We start from the raw sequence: 16,616 nt of genomic DNA, 5'->3' as shown, positions 1-16,616 counted from the left end.
GAGCAGCGGCGGGGGCTTTGGGGGGAGTAGTGACGGTGACCTTGTGGAGGGGACTCGGACCGACCACAAGTCATAGCCTATCCTCTGGAGTATTCTTCAGACTTCACCGAGAAAAAAATTTTAGCTAGACTAAGTCACAAAATCCCCCGAACTGAGGACATCACTAGACATATTGAGATTGGTAAGGTAAAACACACCTTTACGTAGCACTGTTTTCCTGGTGAATGCAATCATCCATCATCATAAGTCCACACAGCACCCATGTGCAAACTAGCAAAGGGCACCCGCTTTGGGCAGACACCCCCCCGGGTAGGCACATGACTTGGAAGTGTTGCCGGGCTGGATTCCAGCATCCTCTTGTCACCTCAAGTCGGCAGCTTCATGCACGGCATATTCTGAACAACTGGACATGGGGATCCTATGTACATAGATCTTTCTTTTTTAGTGTTTTACTAATCCCAAGACAAAAATAATATAACTGGAACATTCATCTCTACTCATTGCAGAGTAGTACTGTGGCAGATTGAGAATGTAAGATTTTCTATCGGCAAATAACAAATGCACCCAGTATACATTCAGGTGAGCATAAAATGATACTCGAGGCAGATTCCTTGTAATGAAGTCATCAAAGAACAACCAATAAAAGTCACTCTCCTTGTTTATACTAACAGGAGAGTGAACACTTACCACCATCTTCAACTGTAAAATGGAACATATCACTTGTGGCATTGGCCCCATCTTTTAAAACGTAGCATATTTTCATGTCTTCGATGTCAGCTAGAAAATAACCAAAGAACAAGATGATTCATTACTAGGGCAAGGTTGGTGACTCATTACTCATGGTAAATCCTACTGGCTATTACTTTTCTGTAACCATATTTAGATTTGCTTCTCCTAAGGGAAGCAGTGCTATCTTATTTCTCCTATCTCTAAGCCCCTTGATTTCAGCTGTCCCATGGAAATCTGATCCCTTATCCAGATAGAGTTCAAGAGTTAGGTTATAATAATAGCAAGGTGTTGCCCCACCCAATGGTATTTGCATGTTCATGCACCAAAGAAGTGACTCTCTAAATACGGAATGTCAGACTTCATGACAGGTGGAAAGGAAGATATTTTGAGGCATGGCAGATTTCCTGGCACTCCTGAAATCACACTCTTTCCCTCCCTGTAGCGCTGGCCCTAAGAGGAAAGAACTTCCCTGCCCCCCTCTGGCTAACTTTTCTTACCTCTGGCGGTATACAACATGCTGTTTTTAAGTTCCCCAGAACTTGAAAGAAAAAGAATCAAGGCCGTTTTAAATCTCCAAGATTGAAATAAGTGTCATGACCCCAGAGAGAAATGAGAACAGAAAGCATCTAATGAGAGCTGAAACTTTTATTCAGAGTGAAATTTATTCTGCCTCAGGAATGCTCTGTAGGTTGCTTCCTGTCCCCGCTTTCAAATTCACTGGTATACTTTGTTTTCCGTATTGACTAAGGTACAATTTCAAAAATTGATTTCCCCATTTTACGAGTTACTCTCCTTCATGATGCCACACAGACAACATAATGAACCAAATATCATCCTGTTGTGTGATGCTTGCAACACCATTGTTATTTGATCTGGGCCGGGCAGTAAGTAGTTATTGCCGAAGCTACATAAAATCAAGATCGCAGCTAAAAGTGGCTTCAACAATGAATGGTATGTAATATTTATTTGTCTCGTGTGTGCTCTGCAGGTTTCCCATCTTCGGAGAGGTCTACTGAGTTCGTGCTATGAAGTCCACAAGCATTGTATATGAGAAAATTACTTTATGAAAGAATAAACTCGAGTGATGCCAGGTGTTGGGATCAACAAATTACTCCATGAATTTTTGGGACTCCACTTGACAGACGTGAAAAGGACACTCCCCCTTGGCTCACGCAGATTTGAAATGTGACTCACTTACAATCAGGCATCTGAGGAGGGGAAAATCTGATTTAATAGTTAATGGTAACTTCTTATAAAAGAGGTACTAGAAGGTGAAGCAAATTCAAGTTGTTTTATTCTCCCTTAGCATTTCATTTTGAACCTGCTGTAACTTTCCCAATTTCTGCCTAGTGTCCTTTGTATCTTCCTGCGTGGCTATCTTTCCTAGAAGACTGAAAACTTGTGGGATTGTTGTTGTTGTTGTTGTTTTCATCTTAACTTCCCACAGTCCTTTGCTCGGAGTCTAATATTCAGCCATGGCTCAAATGTTTCTTAATTTAAAATCTGAGAGCCCAAGGGCACCTGGGTGCCTCAGTAAGTCAAGCATCCCACTCTTGGTTTCAGCTCAGGTCATGATCTCATGGTTTGTGGGCTCGAGCCCCACGTCAGGCTCTGTGCTGACAGTGCTGAGCCTGCTTGGGATTTTTCTCTCTCTCCCTCTCTCTCTCTGCCTCTCCCCTGCTCATGATCTCTCTTTCTCTCTCAAAATAATCAGTAAATAAACATAAATAATCAAACGAAAGAGCCCAGAGGTCTGGTGGACCACGCTTGGACCTTTACCTACGCATGTATGATGTTTCTACAAAGGTAAGGAGTGAAGCCCCCACAGGCTCTTTCTTTGTCTACTCCCACAACTCTGAGCCCTTTCAGCCTTTAATTCATCAGGAAGAAATAAGGTGAACTCTACTCTGACCACACATCCTTAGCATTAGAACAAAGTCCTCTGGTCATGTGGGGAAGACCTTTTTCCAAACTTCCCCATTCCTTCTTTAATTTTATAAGAAAATCTAAAGGCTCTACTATGAGAAAAGGAAAAACTCATTAGTATATCCACGCTTTGTATTGATGTTTTCTTGCAAAAATACAGTATTTACAAAACAGTTGCACTGAAATAAATCACCACTTCAAAACTGATTTTTTTAAAACCTTTTTTTTTTCCTTAAGTAAAGTGAACATGAATGCAATTACATAACACAAAGGTGTCAAATTTTCCCTCCAAGTTAGGGCATGCAATATTGATTAGTTGGAACAAACCAACATTCTTTTCATTTTCGTTATAACTCAGTTAATAATTCATAGCTCAAAAAAGGGACTTTAAAAAAATCTCAAATAAGTAAAGCCTTTGATCATAGTGCTGTTATTCTATAGGAACCTCTAAAACTATCACAAACATCATAAATATATAAACAGTCGCTTCTTAAGGCACAGTGGTATTAGCTAGATCAAAACCTAGCTGCCAAAATGTTACCTTCTTTCAGTAAACATCTAACAATGAACTGGATTTTCTTCTAACCACTACTCATGCATCAGATGTATTTCAGTTTATCTACACAAGCATTCCACATTTTGTGTTTTTGTTTTGATTCTAAGTTCATTGACTTGCCTGGCAACCATACCCTGGCTCGAACTCTTTGGGGGAAATTTCTGAAAGTGATCTACAACTTATCTCCCACAAGAGATCACTGTGTACTACTCATAGAGAAAAAAGTCCAGGTCCTTGACACAAGTGATTTAAACCTGGGATAGAGCGAGCAGGGACACCCTGGCAAATTGAAATAATTAATTTCTCTAATTGGTCTAATTCTGCCTTGTTAACTCTTCCTAAGAATAAAAGTGAATAAACTTTAGAAACAAATGGATTTTCATCTCCTAAGGACCATTTTGTGAATTGGTTTGGGAATAACCTTCTTTGCTCACTTGACTCAACCCAGTGCATTGAAAATCCATCAAAATATAGTTAAGCATCCCACTCTTGATTTCAGCTCAGGTCATGATCTCGTGGTTCGTGGGTTCGAGCCCCACGTCGGGCTCTGCACTGACACACACACACTCTCTCTCTCTCTCTCTCTCTGCCCCTCCCCTGCTTGTGCTTTTTCTCTCCTTCTCTCTCAAAATAAATAAACATTAAAAAATATATAGTTTAGCTTATCCTTTCATGACTACAGAAAACAAAAACAAATACAAAGTTTGTGTTGTCCTCACTCCAGACACTGCTTTTATTTGTCTACTAAGAGAGCAGCCACCGTAACTCTATGATGGGAGCCTTTCCATTTTTATTCACCCATCTAATTTCTAGAAATAACTGCCATGAACCAAACCGCAGTCTCAAGTTTTCAAATGAGTGCTCTGTGATTAGCTACCAATAGTTTCCCTAGTCAGTATTTGGGTTCTTATTGGAATGTGATCGTTTCTCTTAGCAAAGGTAATCTTAAAAGAGTACCTTCACTTTTTATAATAAACTGATTATATTTACAAATGACCATAAAGAGTAATCATGGTGAGTTCATCTCTAAGGAATAATCAGGGTGAGTCCACATCAGTGAGAGATAGGGCAAGAGCCTATAAAGAAATCACATAATTTAGGGTTCGATATTTAAGAAATAATATTCCAATATTTTTTGAGCTGTTGGACTTGGTCCATAGAATTTAAACCACATCGTCTGCCTGTCGTCACACAAAAATTCCTTTTTAAAAAATCTTTAAAATCAGATTAGTTTTTCAGGTCAGAGGAGTGATTGGAAGTAACATTTTCTATCCTGTAATATATTCCTTTTACCCTCTTCACTTTCCACTTTCCATGAAAAGAAACCAGTCTAAGATTGCATGGCATCTCTGTCCTCAGAAAGCCTTCACACAAAAGTTTCCTGCCGGTCTGGCATGACACTGGGCACTCTGAGGTTTTCCTGTCCCTGCAGGCCCTAGAATATATTCAGGCTTGCAGCCAAGAATCAGGAGGTTGGAGTGCAGGGCCATTTGCCAGAATCTAAAACAGAGGAGCAGTTCACTTTAACACTAAGTACACTTCGCGACATCCGTTTATTAAAGCATCTGTTGTCTCAGAGCACAACACTATTGCGGGAAAAGAACACCCCCCCTGGGATGCCCTGAGGATAAACCTCATCTCTACTCACAGAGCCCACAGAGGGTAGATCTCGTTTCCATCCTGACACGGTGAGATTTCCAGGAAAGCAACCCAAAGCCCTTTGTAGTGAAGGTCGCACGTTCTAGAGAACAGAGCCCTAAGTCCCAAGCCAGCAGACCGAATGGGTTTCTCCCGTCAGTCACTGAGTAACTGCACAGGGCACCTGCCCTTCCTGTCATACATTGTGTCCATACACAAAGAGGATTTAGGTTAGAAAAACGCTTTAGCCTCAAGAATGTAGACGCTTGAGGCAACGGGTGTTCGTTACTGTGGTTGAAAGGGGACGCAGAGAAGATCTGAAATAAGGAAATAACTTCCTCCTTCTATTCTATTAATCTTGTTAACATATCTTCAGGTTCGTAACAAAGTGAACGTATATTCCAGTGATGGACATGTTGTCTTACACATCATGAAGCGTGCTTTCTTTTTGGGCCTGTATCACGTGACACACTTTGTACATAGAACTGTTAGAACTCTAGACAGGTGCTCGCTTACCTCTTAGGTCTCTGGTGTTTGCCTAAGGCATAAAATAGAAGAATTAGAAACCTACAAAGTAAATATAAATACATCTCTTTATTCCAGTTCCAAAGTTCCCAAGAACTATGACAGGATTAGAACAACGCTCTCAAGAAAATTAATCAAAGTAATATAAATTTGAAGGCTCTGTGTGAATGGTAGGTGAAAACAGTAGTCCGAATACAAAGACTTGAGAAAGCACTTCTCTCTCGAAGGTGCCAAAATGCTGCACGAACTACCCGTTTGTACCACAGTATAAACCACAGTCTGCTCAGAGGGCAGGTGTGGCACACAAAACAGAACGGAAGAGCCTTCTTCAGCTTAAACTCACGGAGGTCTGGCCCCTGGTTTGGCAGCATACCTTGCTGCTGTCGAAATACATTGATATTCCCTCAATGCAATGTCGAAATACATTGATATTCACTAATGCAAGTCGCTGCGGGGGGGACATATGGCAAGAAGGGATATTCTTTCCCCAGGAAAGTGAGTCCCTGTACTCTCCCCGTCTCTTTATTTCCCTTTCCTTTTCTTCCCTTGGACTCAAATTCGATCCCCTACTTATAACGTTTTTGGTGACCGCCATATCCTCAGAAAATAAGACCCGCGCTTTCCGTTGGGTAGAAGGAAAGAAAAGTGTACCGTACCTTGTGTGAACTGAGAGACACTGTGGTTGCCTCTGTCCAGGTTGAGGAGATACCCATGTTGAGGGGCCTCCGTCACAATAAACCTGAGAGAAAAACGTAAGCTGTCTCTGTCCTCCACTTTCAATATTTTGCTTGTGATCATGAATCCCAAGTGGCCAGTAGCCAGAGTGCGAAGTGTAGAGGCCCCTTTGTTCACTGCAATTTGGGGGACGCTATCGTCAACAGGTAAGACTTGGATTTTCATCACTTGGGGTCTCCTTGTTTCAAATATTGTATCGGGGAAAACATAGAACTCTGTATGGGAACCATCAGTCACTGTGAAGGAGAAGCTGTCTTCATTTGACTCAGTGCCATCATGTCTGTAGCTGATTAAGTTTTCGTTCAGGTCTTGCTTGGTAAAAACCATGGCAGGTCTGGTATTGTTGAATAGGAGTTGACCATGAACAGGCACCTGCGTGACAGTGAACTTCAGGAGTTTGTCTGGAGTATCTTGGTCTTCGACAGTGAGTTCAAAGGGAGTGATCAGCTTGTTTTCACCCTCACTGACAACCAGGTTATGGATGGTGACCACTGGCTTTTTGTTGTCCACATCGCTAATGGAGATACGGAATGTCCGGAAGACAGGGTTACGTCCATCAGTGACTTGAAACTCAAAACTGTCCATCTTGACCTCATCGTCAGCTGTGTGGATGTAGTAGATTTTGTTGCCAGCCAGTTGGAGCTGAGAGAACGATGTGATGGATGCTCCAGGTTGATCTGTGCACTCTAAGTGACCTCTCATGGGAGCCCTGGTGATGGTAAAAACTAAGTTTTCATCAGGACTGTTCAAGTCACTAGTACTTAATAAGTCTGTCGTGAGGGTGACTTTACCACCTTCTTTCAAGGATACTCCCTTGCTTATCACATCGGGGAAGACAACGTCAACGCTCCCAACAGAAACATAAAAGTAGCGATCTATGAGCGCATTTATTCCATCAGTCACATCAAATTTAATTAGGTCCCGAATGCCCTCTTGTCCAAAATGGACGTACTGAATTAAGTTTCTGTCCACTTCATCCTGGGTAAAATTCATGCCCACTGTGATATTTTCAAAGGCACCTGCAGGTTTTTGTCTCTGTAATAAGCCATGTCCCGGCCCATAACGAATAATATAAACCAAAGATTTGTCTTCAGAATCTAAATCAGTTGCCATCAATATTTTGTTGTTGATAATTTTGGTTTCCCCAATTTCTATTTCTAGACCATTATTGATGGTCATTCTGGGGGTCTCATCATCAACTGGGATAACCATAATGAGGACCATCCTTTCCACCGAGTGCTTACCGTCTGTTAGTTTAATCACAAAACTGTCCTCCTGGGTCTCAGAATCATCATGCTCGTAAATAATGCTTGAACTCTCTATGATCTGGTCCAAGGTGAAGCTTTCAACCAACACTGTGCCATTTATCAGCTGATTCATGATGTGACCACGAGTGGGAAATTGGGTAATGGTGAAAGTTAGTTCATCCGGGGGAATGTCAGCATCAGCAGCATTGAGGATGGGTGTATCGATCACCAGACTCATGCCTTCCATCACCATAAATTCTCTCATAAAAATTTCTGGCTGTTCGTCATTGGTGGGAATGATTATAATGGGAAAAAAATGTCTCTCTGAAAAGTTAATGCCATCAGAGCAACGAAATATAAACCGGTCTTCCACAGGTTCTACCCCTTTGTGGACACTCTGGACATAGTTAATATGACTCTGCCTGAGGTCTTTCAGGGTAAAGGCACTTATGGCAATTCCTGCTCTTGATTTCTCAGAGCCTGGTGCTGGAGAAATGTTTTCAACATAACCGGAGGTAGGCTGAATAACTATAGTGCACAAGATGTCATCATTGAGGGAATCAATATCTTCAGCACTTATATGTGTTGAGGTTATAACACTTTTGTCACCTTCCATGACTATAAACCGTTCACCTACAGAAATTTCTGGAGCTTGGCTATCGACAGGGAGGATGGTCACCCACACAGTAACCCCTTGGATAGTACTGCCACCTATTACCCATTCTTGAGACATATCTGACAGACTCAGGTTAAAAGAGTCCCCTTTGGGCAACAGGCCTATCTCACCGCTTGTGTGGGCATAGACGACAGAGCCCTCTAAGATGTCCCTTTGGGTAAACTGCTCCGCCGGAACTCCGTTGACCAGGATTTCTCCATACAAGGGTGGGTCTTCCAAGAGGAAAGTCAACATCAAATCATCAGTGTCCCCATCAGTCCCCTTGATAACACTGGCAGTGAGTTCAGCAGCTCCATTTTCTAAAACGTCTAGATATGACCCCAGAGTACCAGCAGGAAGGCTCAGCATGGGCACCTCATCACCCGCGGGCCGGACATTCACTCTGAGAGTGATGGGCACCACGTGGTGTCTGTCGCTGACCTCCAAGGAGCAGCTGTCAGTCAGGGACCCGTCCCCATTATGGACATAGGAAATCCGACCCTGTTTTATATCTTCCAAGCGGAAGACCTCCCCCACATGCAGTATCTGTCCAGACACTCTCATGTGGCCATGTTCGGGTGCCCGTGTGAGAGTGAAAGAGATGTGGGCTACATCGGTGTCTACATCATTCACACGTAACTCAGTCTCGCTCAGGATGTGGTGGCCCTTCCCCTGAACGGTGAAACCGGTGTTGAGGATCTCAGGCGGCTGGTTGTCCACGGGCTGCAAGTAAAGGGTGAAGGTGCCTGGGGCCACATTCCCGGCTTGGTCCTCCACCTGGAATTGAAACTGGGCCACTCGGGCAGCCACTCCCAGTTCTCGATCCGGAGGTCTGTAGGCAATTTTATGGTGGTTGATCTGGGCTTGGGTAAAATGGGCCACCACAACTGAGGGGTTGTCGGTCAGGACCAAGGTGCCCAGGGGGGCTGGTGAGTGGTTTTCATCTGTGTCCGTGGGGGGCTGGGTCACGGTGTAGCGCAGCTCTCGGTCATCTGTGTCCAGGTCAGTGTAGCGCAGCCACTTTTTCCTCAGCGGCGTGAGCTGGGATTCTTGCACCACCATCCGAAGGGGACAGCCGCTGCCCAGCTCTGGAGGGAGGCGATCCACAGGATGGATGCGAATCGCAAACCTGTGTGGTCCAGACTGATTAGGGGGGTCATGGTTATCCTGGACCCGGAACGTGAACTGGTCCATCACTGGCCCAGGACTATGGGGCCCGGAGTGCCTGTAGAACAGCCTCCCCTCTGTTATGTCCCGCTGCCTCCACTCCGTCACCGTTTGCTCATAGAACGCTCCCTGTTTCCTCCAAGGGCCCCTGCTCAGCTCCTCTTCCTCGCGGGGAAGATGGGTTTGGCGGAGAAGCAGATGCCCTATGGTCGAGGAAGGCGACTCCAGCACAAAAAGCAGCAGAGGGTCATCTGAGTCGATGTCCGTTGCACTCAGGGCCAGGGGAAGGATGGGCGCCGTTTCACCCTCTGCCAGCGTCAGGCCCGTGTTAGCATTGAGGACTGGCGGCTGGTCATCCACAGGCACCAAGGTGATGGGGAACAAGAACTGCACCTGGTGCCTGTGTCCTCCGTCCACCATTCGAAGTACAAGGTTGTCACTCAGTGAGCCATCTCTGTCATCGTGATGGTAGACCACCTGGCCGGCGGCCAGCTCGGCCACCGTGAAGGTCTTAGGGGCAGAGTTGCCATCGGTGGCGCCCAGAAGGACAAGGTGACCGTGGCGGAGCCCAGCCACCACCTCTAGCTGCACTGCCTCTAGGTCATCCTCATCGCTGACGACCAAGTTCTGCGGTCCACTGCCTGCAGGGCCCGTCAGGGGCCGAGACTGACCCTCATAGAGAATGAGACCGGTGTTCCGGGTGACCACGGGAGCCAGTGTGTTCATGGGCTTCACCACTACCATGAAGGCAAAAGGGTCTGAGGCTGCTCCTTCCGGGTCCACTGCTTCCAACTCCAGTTCAAAGAGACGCTCCTGGTCAGAGTCCTCAGAGGGGGGCTGGTAGGCAATCTTCAGGAGCCGCAGATCCCTCTGAGTAAAGGAGGAGAGGGGCAGGCTGCGGTCATCAGTACTCACTAGGTAGCCCTGGCCAGGCTGGAAGGGAGAGGTGAGGTTGAAGATCAACAGGTCAGGGGGCGACTCGGCATCCTCGGCTGCCAGCATGTCTGGGGTCAGAGCCGTCAGTACAAACTGGTCCACCTCCATCATCATCATGGCCACGAAACTGGGCCTGGGTGCGGTGTTCTCCGCCCCTCCTCGGATTCTCACCAGCACCTGGAAGTGCTCACGTTTCAAAGGGGGTCTGCCCACAGGCGAACCCCGAGAGCGCAGCTCCACCACCATGGGCACCCAGTCCCTGTTCGGTGACCGACTGGGGGCTGTGTGACGGTAGCGCACCCCCAGCTCCTGGAAAGCTTTGCAGTCCATCAGGAGAGGCTCCGGGGCGCCCCCCTCGCTGGCTGGACCCGGGGCCTGTGGGTAGTGGAGGAGCTCCCCATAGCGAGGCAGCGCGCTCAAGCCGGACAGGATGCCCACGCGACACTCCTCGGTCTCCGGCTGGTAGGCGAACTCCAGGCTCCGCGCGTCCAGGGCGTTGCTGGTCCCCAGTAGCTCCTCCACGACTAGGGGCAGGTTCCGAGTCACCACCTCCAGCTGGGTGAAGACCACCTCCACCTCCAGCACCAAGGGTAGCACTGCGGCCCCTCCCGGCGCGTCGTAGCGCAACTGCAGCCGAATGCGATCCCGCGACGGGCTGCGCGCGCCCAGGTGCGAGTAGCGCACCTCTCCCGGGCCGAAGTCGCACGGGAAGCGCTTGGGACTCAAGCGTCCAGGCCGCTGGGCCAGCGCGTCGTTGTCTAGCACGGTCACCGCGCAGCGGTCCCCCGGCTGCACCTGCAGCACCAGGTCCTGCAGCGGATCCAGCCAGACCTCACGGCCGAAGGGCACCCGGAGCCCACGGTTTGCCAGCACGATGGCCTCCTCGGCTGGGACCCCTGCAGCCCCCGCGAGATCCGGGGACAGCAACGCCGGGCCAGGGGCAGCGGGCTGTGCCAGGACGCAGCTTACCGGTGACAGGAGAAGCAGCAGCAGTAGCAACACCAGGCGGGGCGGCAGCGTTGGGATCTGCTGAAAACTGGTGGGGCTGGCCACCGCGCCGGCGTGGGAGGCGATCCCGGGGGTCCTGGCCGCGTGCATGGTGCAGATATTAGGGCTCGGACAGGTCAGCCTGAGAGAGCACAGTCAGTCCCCGGGCAGGGAGCAAGAGACCTCTCCGCAAAGTGCCAGGAACTCCGCACTTGGTAGCCGCGTCTGGGCCGGGATGGAAAGTTGCGCGGCGCGGGCCGGGCTGGCGCAGCAGAGGCGGCTGAACCTTCCCGAACGTCCGGCTCCGCCGCCCGCGGCTCACGAGCTGGGAGAACCGAGTCCCCCGCCCCCCAACTCCTGCTTCCCAGGTCCCGGGACCCAGAGCTTTGAGGGAAATCCCTCCCCCAGCACCCCCTGACTCCAGTCCTCCCAGGAGGCCAATCGTCGGTCCCGGGAGGAGGCCCCGAGTTGAGGGTTGGGTAGTGGTATCTGCCAATCAGCTCCTAGGGGCGGAGACGGGGAAACCGCGCGGTGGGGAGGAGGTGCAGGGTGCTACAAAGTTGTCTTGGAAGCGAGGGGCTAGCTTCCTGACGCTGCGCAGCTTTGCTCGCGCTCCGCTTGGGCTAGGGGTTCCGGCAGAGGAGCCACGCGTCTGGGCTCGAATCAGTCCTTCAGCTGCCTGGGACCCAGGATTACCCACTGTCGCCCGCACCCCCTCCAATTCGATGCAGCCTAGCGCGGAGGAGTGTGCGGTTATTGCTCACAGACGTTTGCAAACCGGAGAGGAAAGTTATTCGCAATGTTGCGTGTGTTTGAATCGAAACCCAAGAGCAGTTGGATGGAAACTCTGGGGCATTTTTGCAAGAGAAGGATAGCTGGAATTAAAAGCCAAGGCTAGAGCAGGTTGCTCACCGCCCCCGCCCCCAACACACACACACACACACACACACACACACACACACACACACACGCCCCACCCCCGCCTGCTGCTGTCTCCTCGTAAATTACAAGGGGGCACAGTCCTTGGATTGGCGAGTTTTAAACAAGTCCCTCCTTTGCAACCAAAGTTCTGAGTAAAAGGGGAATAAAGGGTGGGGAGGGGGGACGTTTGGAATGCGTGAGAAATGCAGTCCGATCGGAATCGCGAGACTAGCACCAAAAAATAGATGCTAGGGAATGTAGCCCCCAGGCTCTCCCAAAGCCGCCGCTGTTCAGGTAGTTGTCGTTAGAAACGGTCCTGTTCTCTTCGCAGGAATTAGACCAAGTGCAAACTAAACCTACTTGTCAGCGTCACATTTCTTTGCATACCAAGAGAATTGATAAATATCCGGAGGGCGTAACGAAAATAGGTTAGCTCCCATTTCAGTCGGCTGGTTGTTAAGTCAGATCTTGAGCTCTTCCTGCCCCCTTGTGTTTGTCCGGTTTCAGGAGCGTGTGGATTCCCCTTCTAAAGAGTTTCTAACAGCACCCCTCCTCTCCAGCGTCTTGGGGCGGGGGAGGGGGGGGGAGAAGAAGATGGAAAAAACTCTTGTAGTTAATAAACCAACCATTTCCCGATTCGTTTCTTGAGCAGTCTTGCTTACTTATCCTGATCAATATGTTTTATTTTAGGTAATATTCTTTCCTGCTCAGTAACACAAGTCGGATTCTTAGTTGGAATATAGAGTTGGAACTATGGTCATCCTGCCCTTTCCCCTTTAAAGGTAGTTTAGATTTGGGGAAGAAAAGAGTGCAAGAAACTGTCATGACATTTTAAACTTCAGCCTAGATTGAAGATATAAAATGCATATGTGGGTACATTTCAGTAAGAAGTATTTGTCTTATTAACTCTTCTGGGTCTTTAGCCTGAGTTTCTCTAGTCCCGAATTTTGATCTCTGCCTGGCACACTCATAGCTATTTTCCAGGCCACAGCACTGAGCCTCTCTACAGAGTATAGCTGGGAAGTGTCAGATTCTGTTCCAGAAAGGCCACTGGGCAGTGTCTGTCCCTGGGAGTCAGAGATGGAAAGTTCTGAAATTTTCCAAAAAGAAGCAAGGGAGAGAGAGAGAGGGAGGGAGAGAGATTAATTTAAAGGAGCCACTCATACAAGCGAACAAACAACATTTAGTTAATTAAACATTAATTGAACTTATTCCTTTTTCTTAATGCTTTGCACTTTGGGGCAGCTTTTAGCTCCCACTTATAACTGATGAATACTTTTCACAATTTAGTATAAAATGAGCATCCACAAACATAGAAGGGATAGGGCTGAAATTTTAAACCTATGAGAAAACCCCCATCCAAATCCATCAGTTTCCAATTCACTTTGGCATTATTATTTCATAACTTCTTATAAAATCATTCGTCATTGCAAACAGAGTTCAAACTGCAGTGACAGAGGGACGTTTTATTATGTCCTGTTCACAAATAAAACACAGGGGAAAGATGCCAAATGAAATAGAACATCAGTGTCAGAATATGGTTCTTTATAGATTATATTCCAAAGTTTGGTTCCATACTTTGAAAAATTTCAACTGGAGGAAGAAATCATTCAGGCATTGTGACTCTGGGTGTGTTCTGACCAGAATCAGATCAACACCCTGACCCTTGATGCTTCCCAGTGGCTCCAGGGTTTTCCTTTCTTCCTTTTAAAGTCCAACTCTGTTTGACTTGCAAGCAATGATAAGATCAGCATTTGAAGTATGGTAGTATGCCTGAAGGGCAGAGTTCAATATGTTGTTTCATGGTAAAAAGAATAGAGGTCCACATTTATTTTTAAGTAGCCTAAGGAAATCAATAAGCTATAATCTTTTTTTGACTTTTTAATTTAGCCTGCCTTGATTGAAGTGATGGAATGATTCTTAGGAATTACTTGTTTTGGAGGAGGGGTAAATGCCTTATTTGTTGTTGATTTTTTTAAATCACATAGAAGGTACTGTTAGTTGCTTAAGTATATTTTTCAGTGATGATTATTGAAAAATAATGAAATATTAAATTCTCATCTGAAAGCAAGTATTATTGATGATAATCCCTCTTTAGGATAAATATCTCAGTTTTTAGAAGATTGCTACACTTAAATTAGCAAGGAAATATTATTCTATGACCAACAGTCTTAATATCATAAGGGGCAAAATAAGTTGGCAAACTTGTAATTCTTTAAATCTGAGTTTAATTATTCAGTTCTCACTTTCGTAAACCTTGTAACTCTCACTGTGCATTCTCTGGGAAAAATATCCTTTAAAATAAATTCTTAAATGTGCTTAGTATATGAAAAACACACTAAAATGCCTCCTCGAATCAACTTAAAGCTAAAATTATTCATTGTTAAAACTCGAATGATCTCTGACCTAGGGTTAAGCACCAGAGAACTTATTTCCTAAAATGAAGAAGGTTGTGTGATGAATTCAAGATGCAAAAAAGATAGTCACGTGTAAACTGAAGGTGAGTCTGGGGCTCTGGTTAAACTTACATCTGGTCAAATTTTGAATGTTACATTGCCATTCCAGAGTTTATTTCACTTTTTTTTTTTTTTAAATGTTCCTCTACTGGCCTTTAAGACTCCAAAAGAAGAAGATTGCTTCAAGGACACCTGTAGAGTACTTACAGATGAATGTTTGGGGATTTATGCTAAGCATGTTTAATAGTTCTCAATAGAATTTTATTCTTTGATAGCTTCAAAGCCATTGCTTGCCTGCAAACACCAAACATGACTGCTTGCAGAGCTCCGCTGAAGGGGTAAACAGCTCTGGGCTGATTGACGGAGACCTGGGTTCCAGGCTTGGCTCTGACATCCACCACGTGACTCGCAACAATTCTCTTTCTTTTGCAACTATGGTCTCCATAAGTGTAAACCAAAGGGCTCATTTTTTTTTTTTTTTGGACAAATTCCCTTTTGGCTCCCCTTTAGTTTTGGTGTTTGGCGCCATAAGACCATATTCATGGGTGACCTGCCATTTTGCTTCCTCGTGTCACTTTTTAGCTGACCACACTCCTTCTCCCTGCAATACTCTCCGTAACTGACTGTGGGAATCAGTCGGGACTTGAAGATCTGTAATAACCTTGCAGACCACTTGCTGTGACTTCCTCATTTCATGAGGGGAGGAAACAGAATCCAGGAGGTGAAGACCCAGGAGTGGAGCTGGAAAGGAAGAGAGATTACCAACTGACTGCCAAGTCAGTGTCCATATCCTACCTTAAGCTCCAATTCAGCCTTTAAGGATGATGTCAAGTATTTACTCCCCCATGGAAACTTTGTTCATCTATGCAATTTAGTACAAGCCATGCCTCTTTTGACTCTCTATACCACCTCCTTCCCTCTGCGCCATATGCCTTTGCTTGTATTTCTATTATGAGATCACTCTTACTGTATGTTGTGTTATAGTCATCCGTGTTCTTGTTGTGCCCTTCACTATTTGGAAAGCATCTTGAGCTCACAGCCTGCATTTGCTCATCCTTTACCTCCAAAAAGATTTTAATAAATACTCGTTATATGAAATTAGGTCACAATTTATCATTTCCCAAGCCAAGTCACTTGAAAAAACTCAGCCAGATTTTGCAACTGCTTTACAAGGTAGCCAGGTATATTATTCAGTTTTCTTGGGTGCAAGCAACAGAAACTGACTGGCTGAATTAAGCAAAAATGAAACGAAAAGGTAATGAATTGCTCCCATAATTTCTGGAAAGGCAGCAACATAAGGCTCAGAGAAGTGAACATGAACCAAAACCCAAAGCTTCTGCTTGGTAATCGTCTGGTGGGGACAGCACTAAGCCACTGCTGAACACTGGAGCCTGCAGGTGACACTCACACTGTGGCCAACACTATGTTTGAGTCAACAGCCCTGAAATCCTCCGCTGTTCTTGGACTCAGATGTCACTGCAGCCAATGACCGATGATTTTTCTCTCTCTGTCACTGTAAAATCAAAGGTCCAGGCAGGATTGGATTATCCAAGCTTAAGTCATAGGCCCACCCCCTGGCTGCCAGAGGCATGGGGGAGTGTATGTGGGGCCTCCCCTTACTACCAACATTCATACTGTGGGTATTTCTCACCTAGAAGAAAGAAGACCACATTTGAAGGAGGCAAATACAGCCTGCTCATCACAACAGGTTAAATAGCAATATTACCATTTTATGTTTGAGAACAGAGACATAACAGGGTTCAGTGATTTTTTTTTTCCGGTTCATACAGTTATTGACAAAACCAGAATTAAATAAATCAGATGAAATAAATTAAAAGAATAAGTAGTCTCTTCTAGTCTGCTTTTTCTTTTACATTCTGAAATATACCATTTTTACTTAAAAAAATTTTTAATGTTTAATTTATTTTGAAAGAGAGAGAGAGAGAGCGCGCATGTGAGCAGGGGAGGGTCAGAGACAGAGAGGGAGAGATAGAATACCAAGCAGGCTCTGTGACACGGTCAGCACAGCGCCCGACATGGGGCTCGAACTTACGAACCATGGGATCATAACCTGAGTCGAAATCAAGAATCAGATGCTTAACCTACTGAGCCACCCAGATGCCCTGCCATTTTCTACT

General features: G+C 46.1%; 1 protein-coding gene across 2 annotated transcripts in view; it reads right to left on the bottom strand.

Annotated features, from left to right (window-relative positions):
- Nucleotides 1–11,489, bottom strand: part of FREM2 (FRAS1 related extracellular matrix 2) — a 168,884-nt gene extending 157,395 nt beyond the window's left edge. Inside the window, exons 1-2 of one of the 2 annotated variants that reach the window (XM_045474818.1) lie at nt 6,031–11,489; nt 688–777 (exon numbers count right to left, since the gene is read on the bottom strand). In XM_045474818.1, the coding sequence (XP_045330774.1) occupies nt 688–777; nt 6,031–11,212 (5,272 nt within the window). In that variant the 5' untranslated portion in view covers nt 11,213–11,489. The remainder of the gene's footprint in view (nt 1–687; nt 778–6,030) is intronic. The other variant, XM_045474824.1, reaches the window with a different exon arrangement.
- Nucleotides 11,490–16,616: the final 5,127 nt, after the last annotated feature.

The sequence above is a fragment of the Leopardus geoffroyi genome, chromosome A1 (assembly GCF_018350155.1).
Source record: "Leopardus geoffroyi isolate Oge1 chromosome A1, O.geoffroyi_Oge1_pat1.0, whole genome shotgun sequence".
NCBI lineage: Eukaryota > Metazoa > Chordata > Mammalia > Carnivora > Felidae > Leopardus > Leopardus geoffroyi.
Note: the sequence above shows the minus strand (reverse complement) of the source record. Positions and strands in the feature narration are given on the sequence as shown.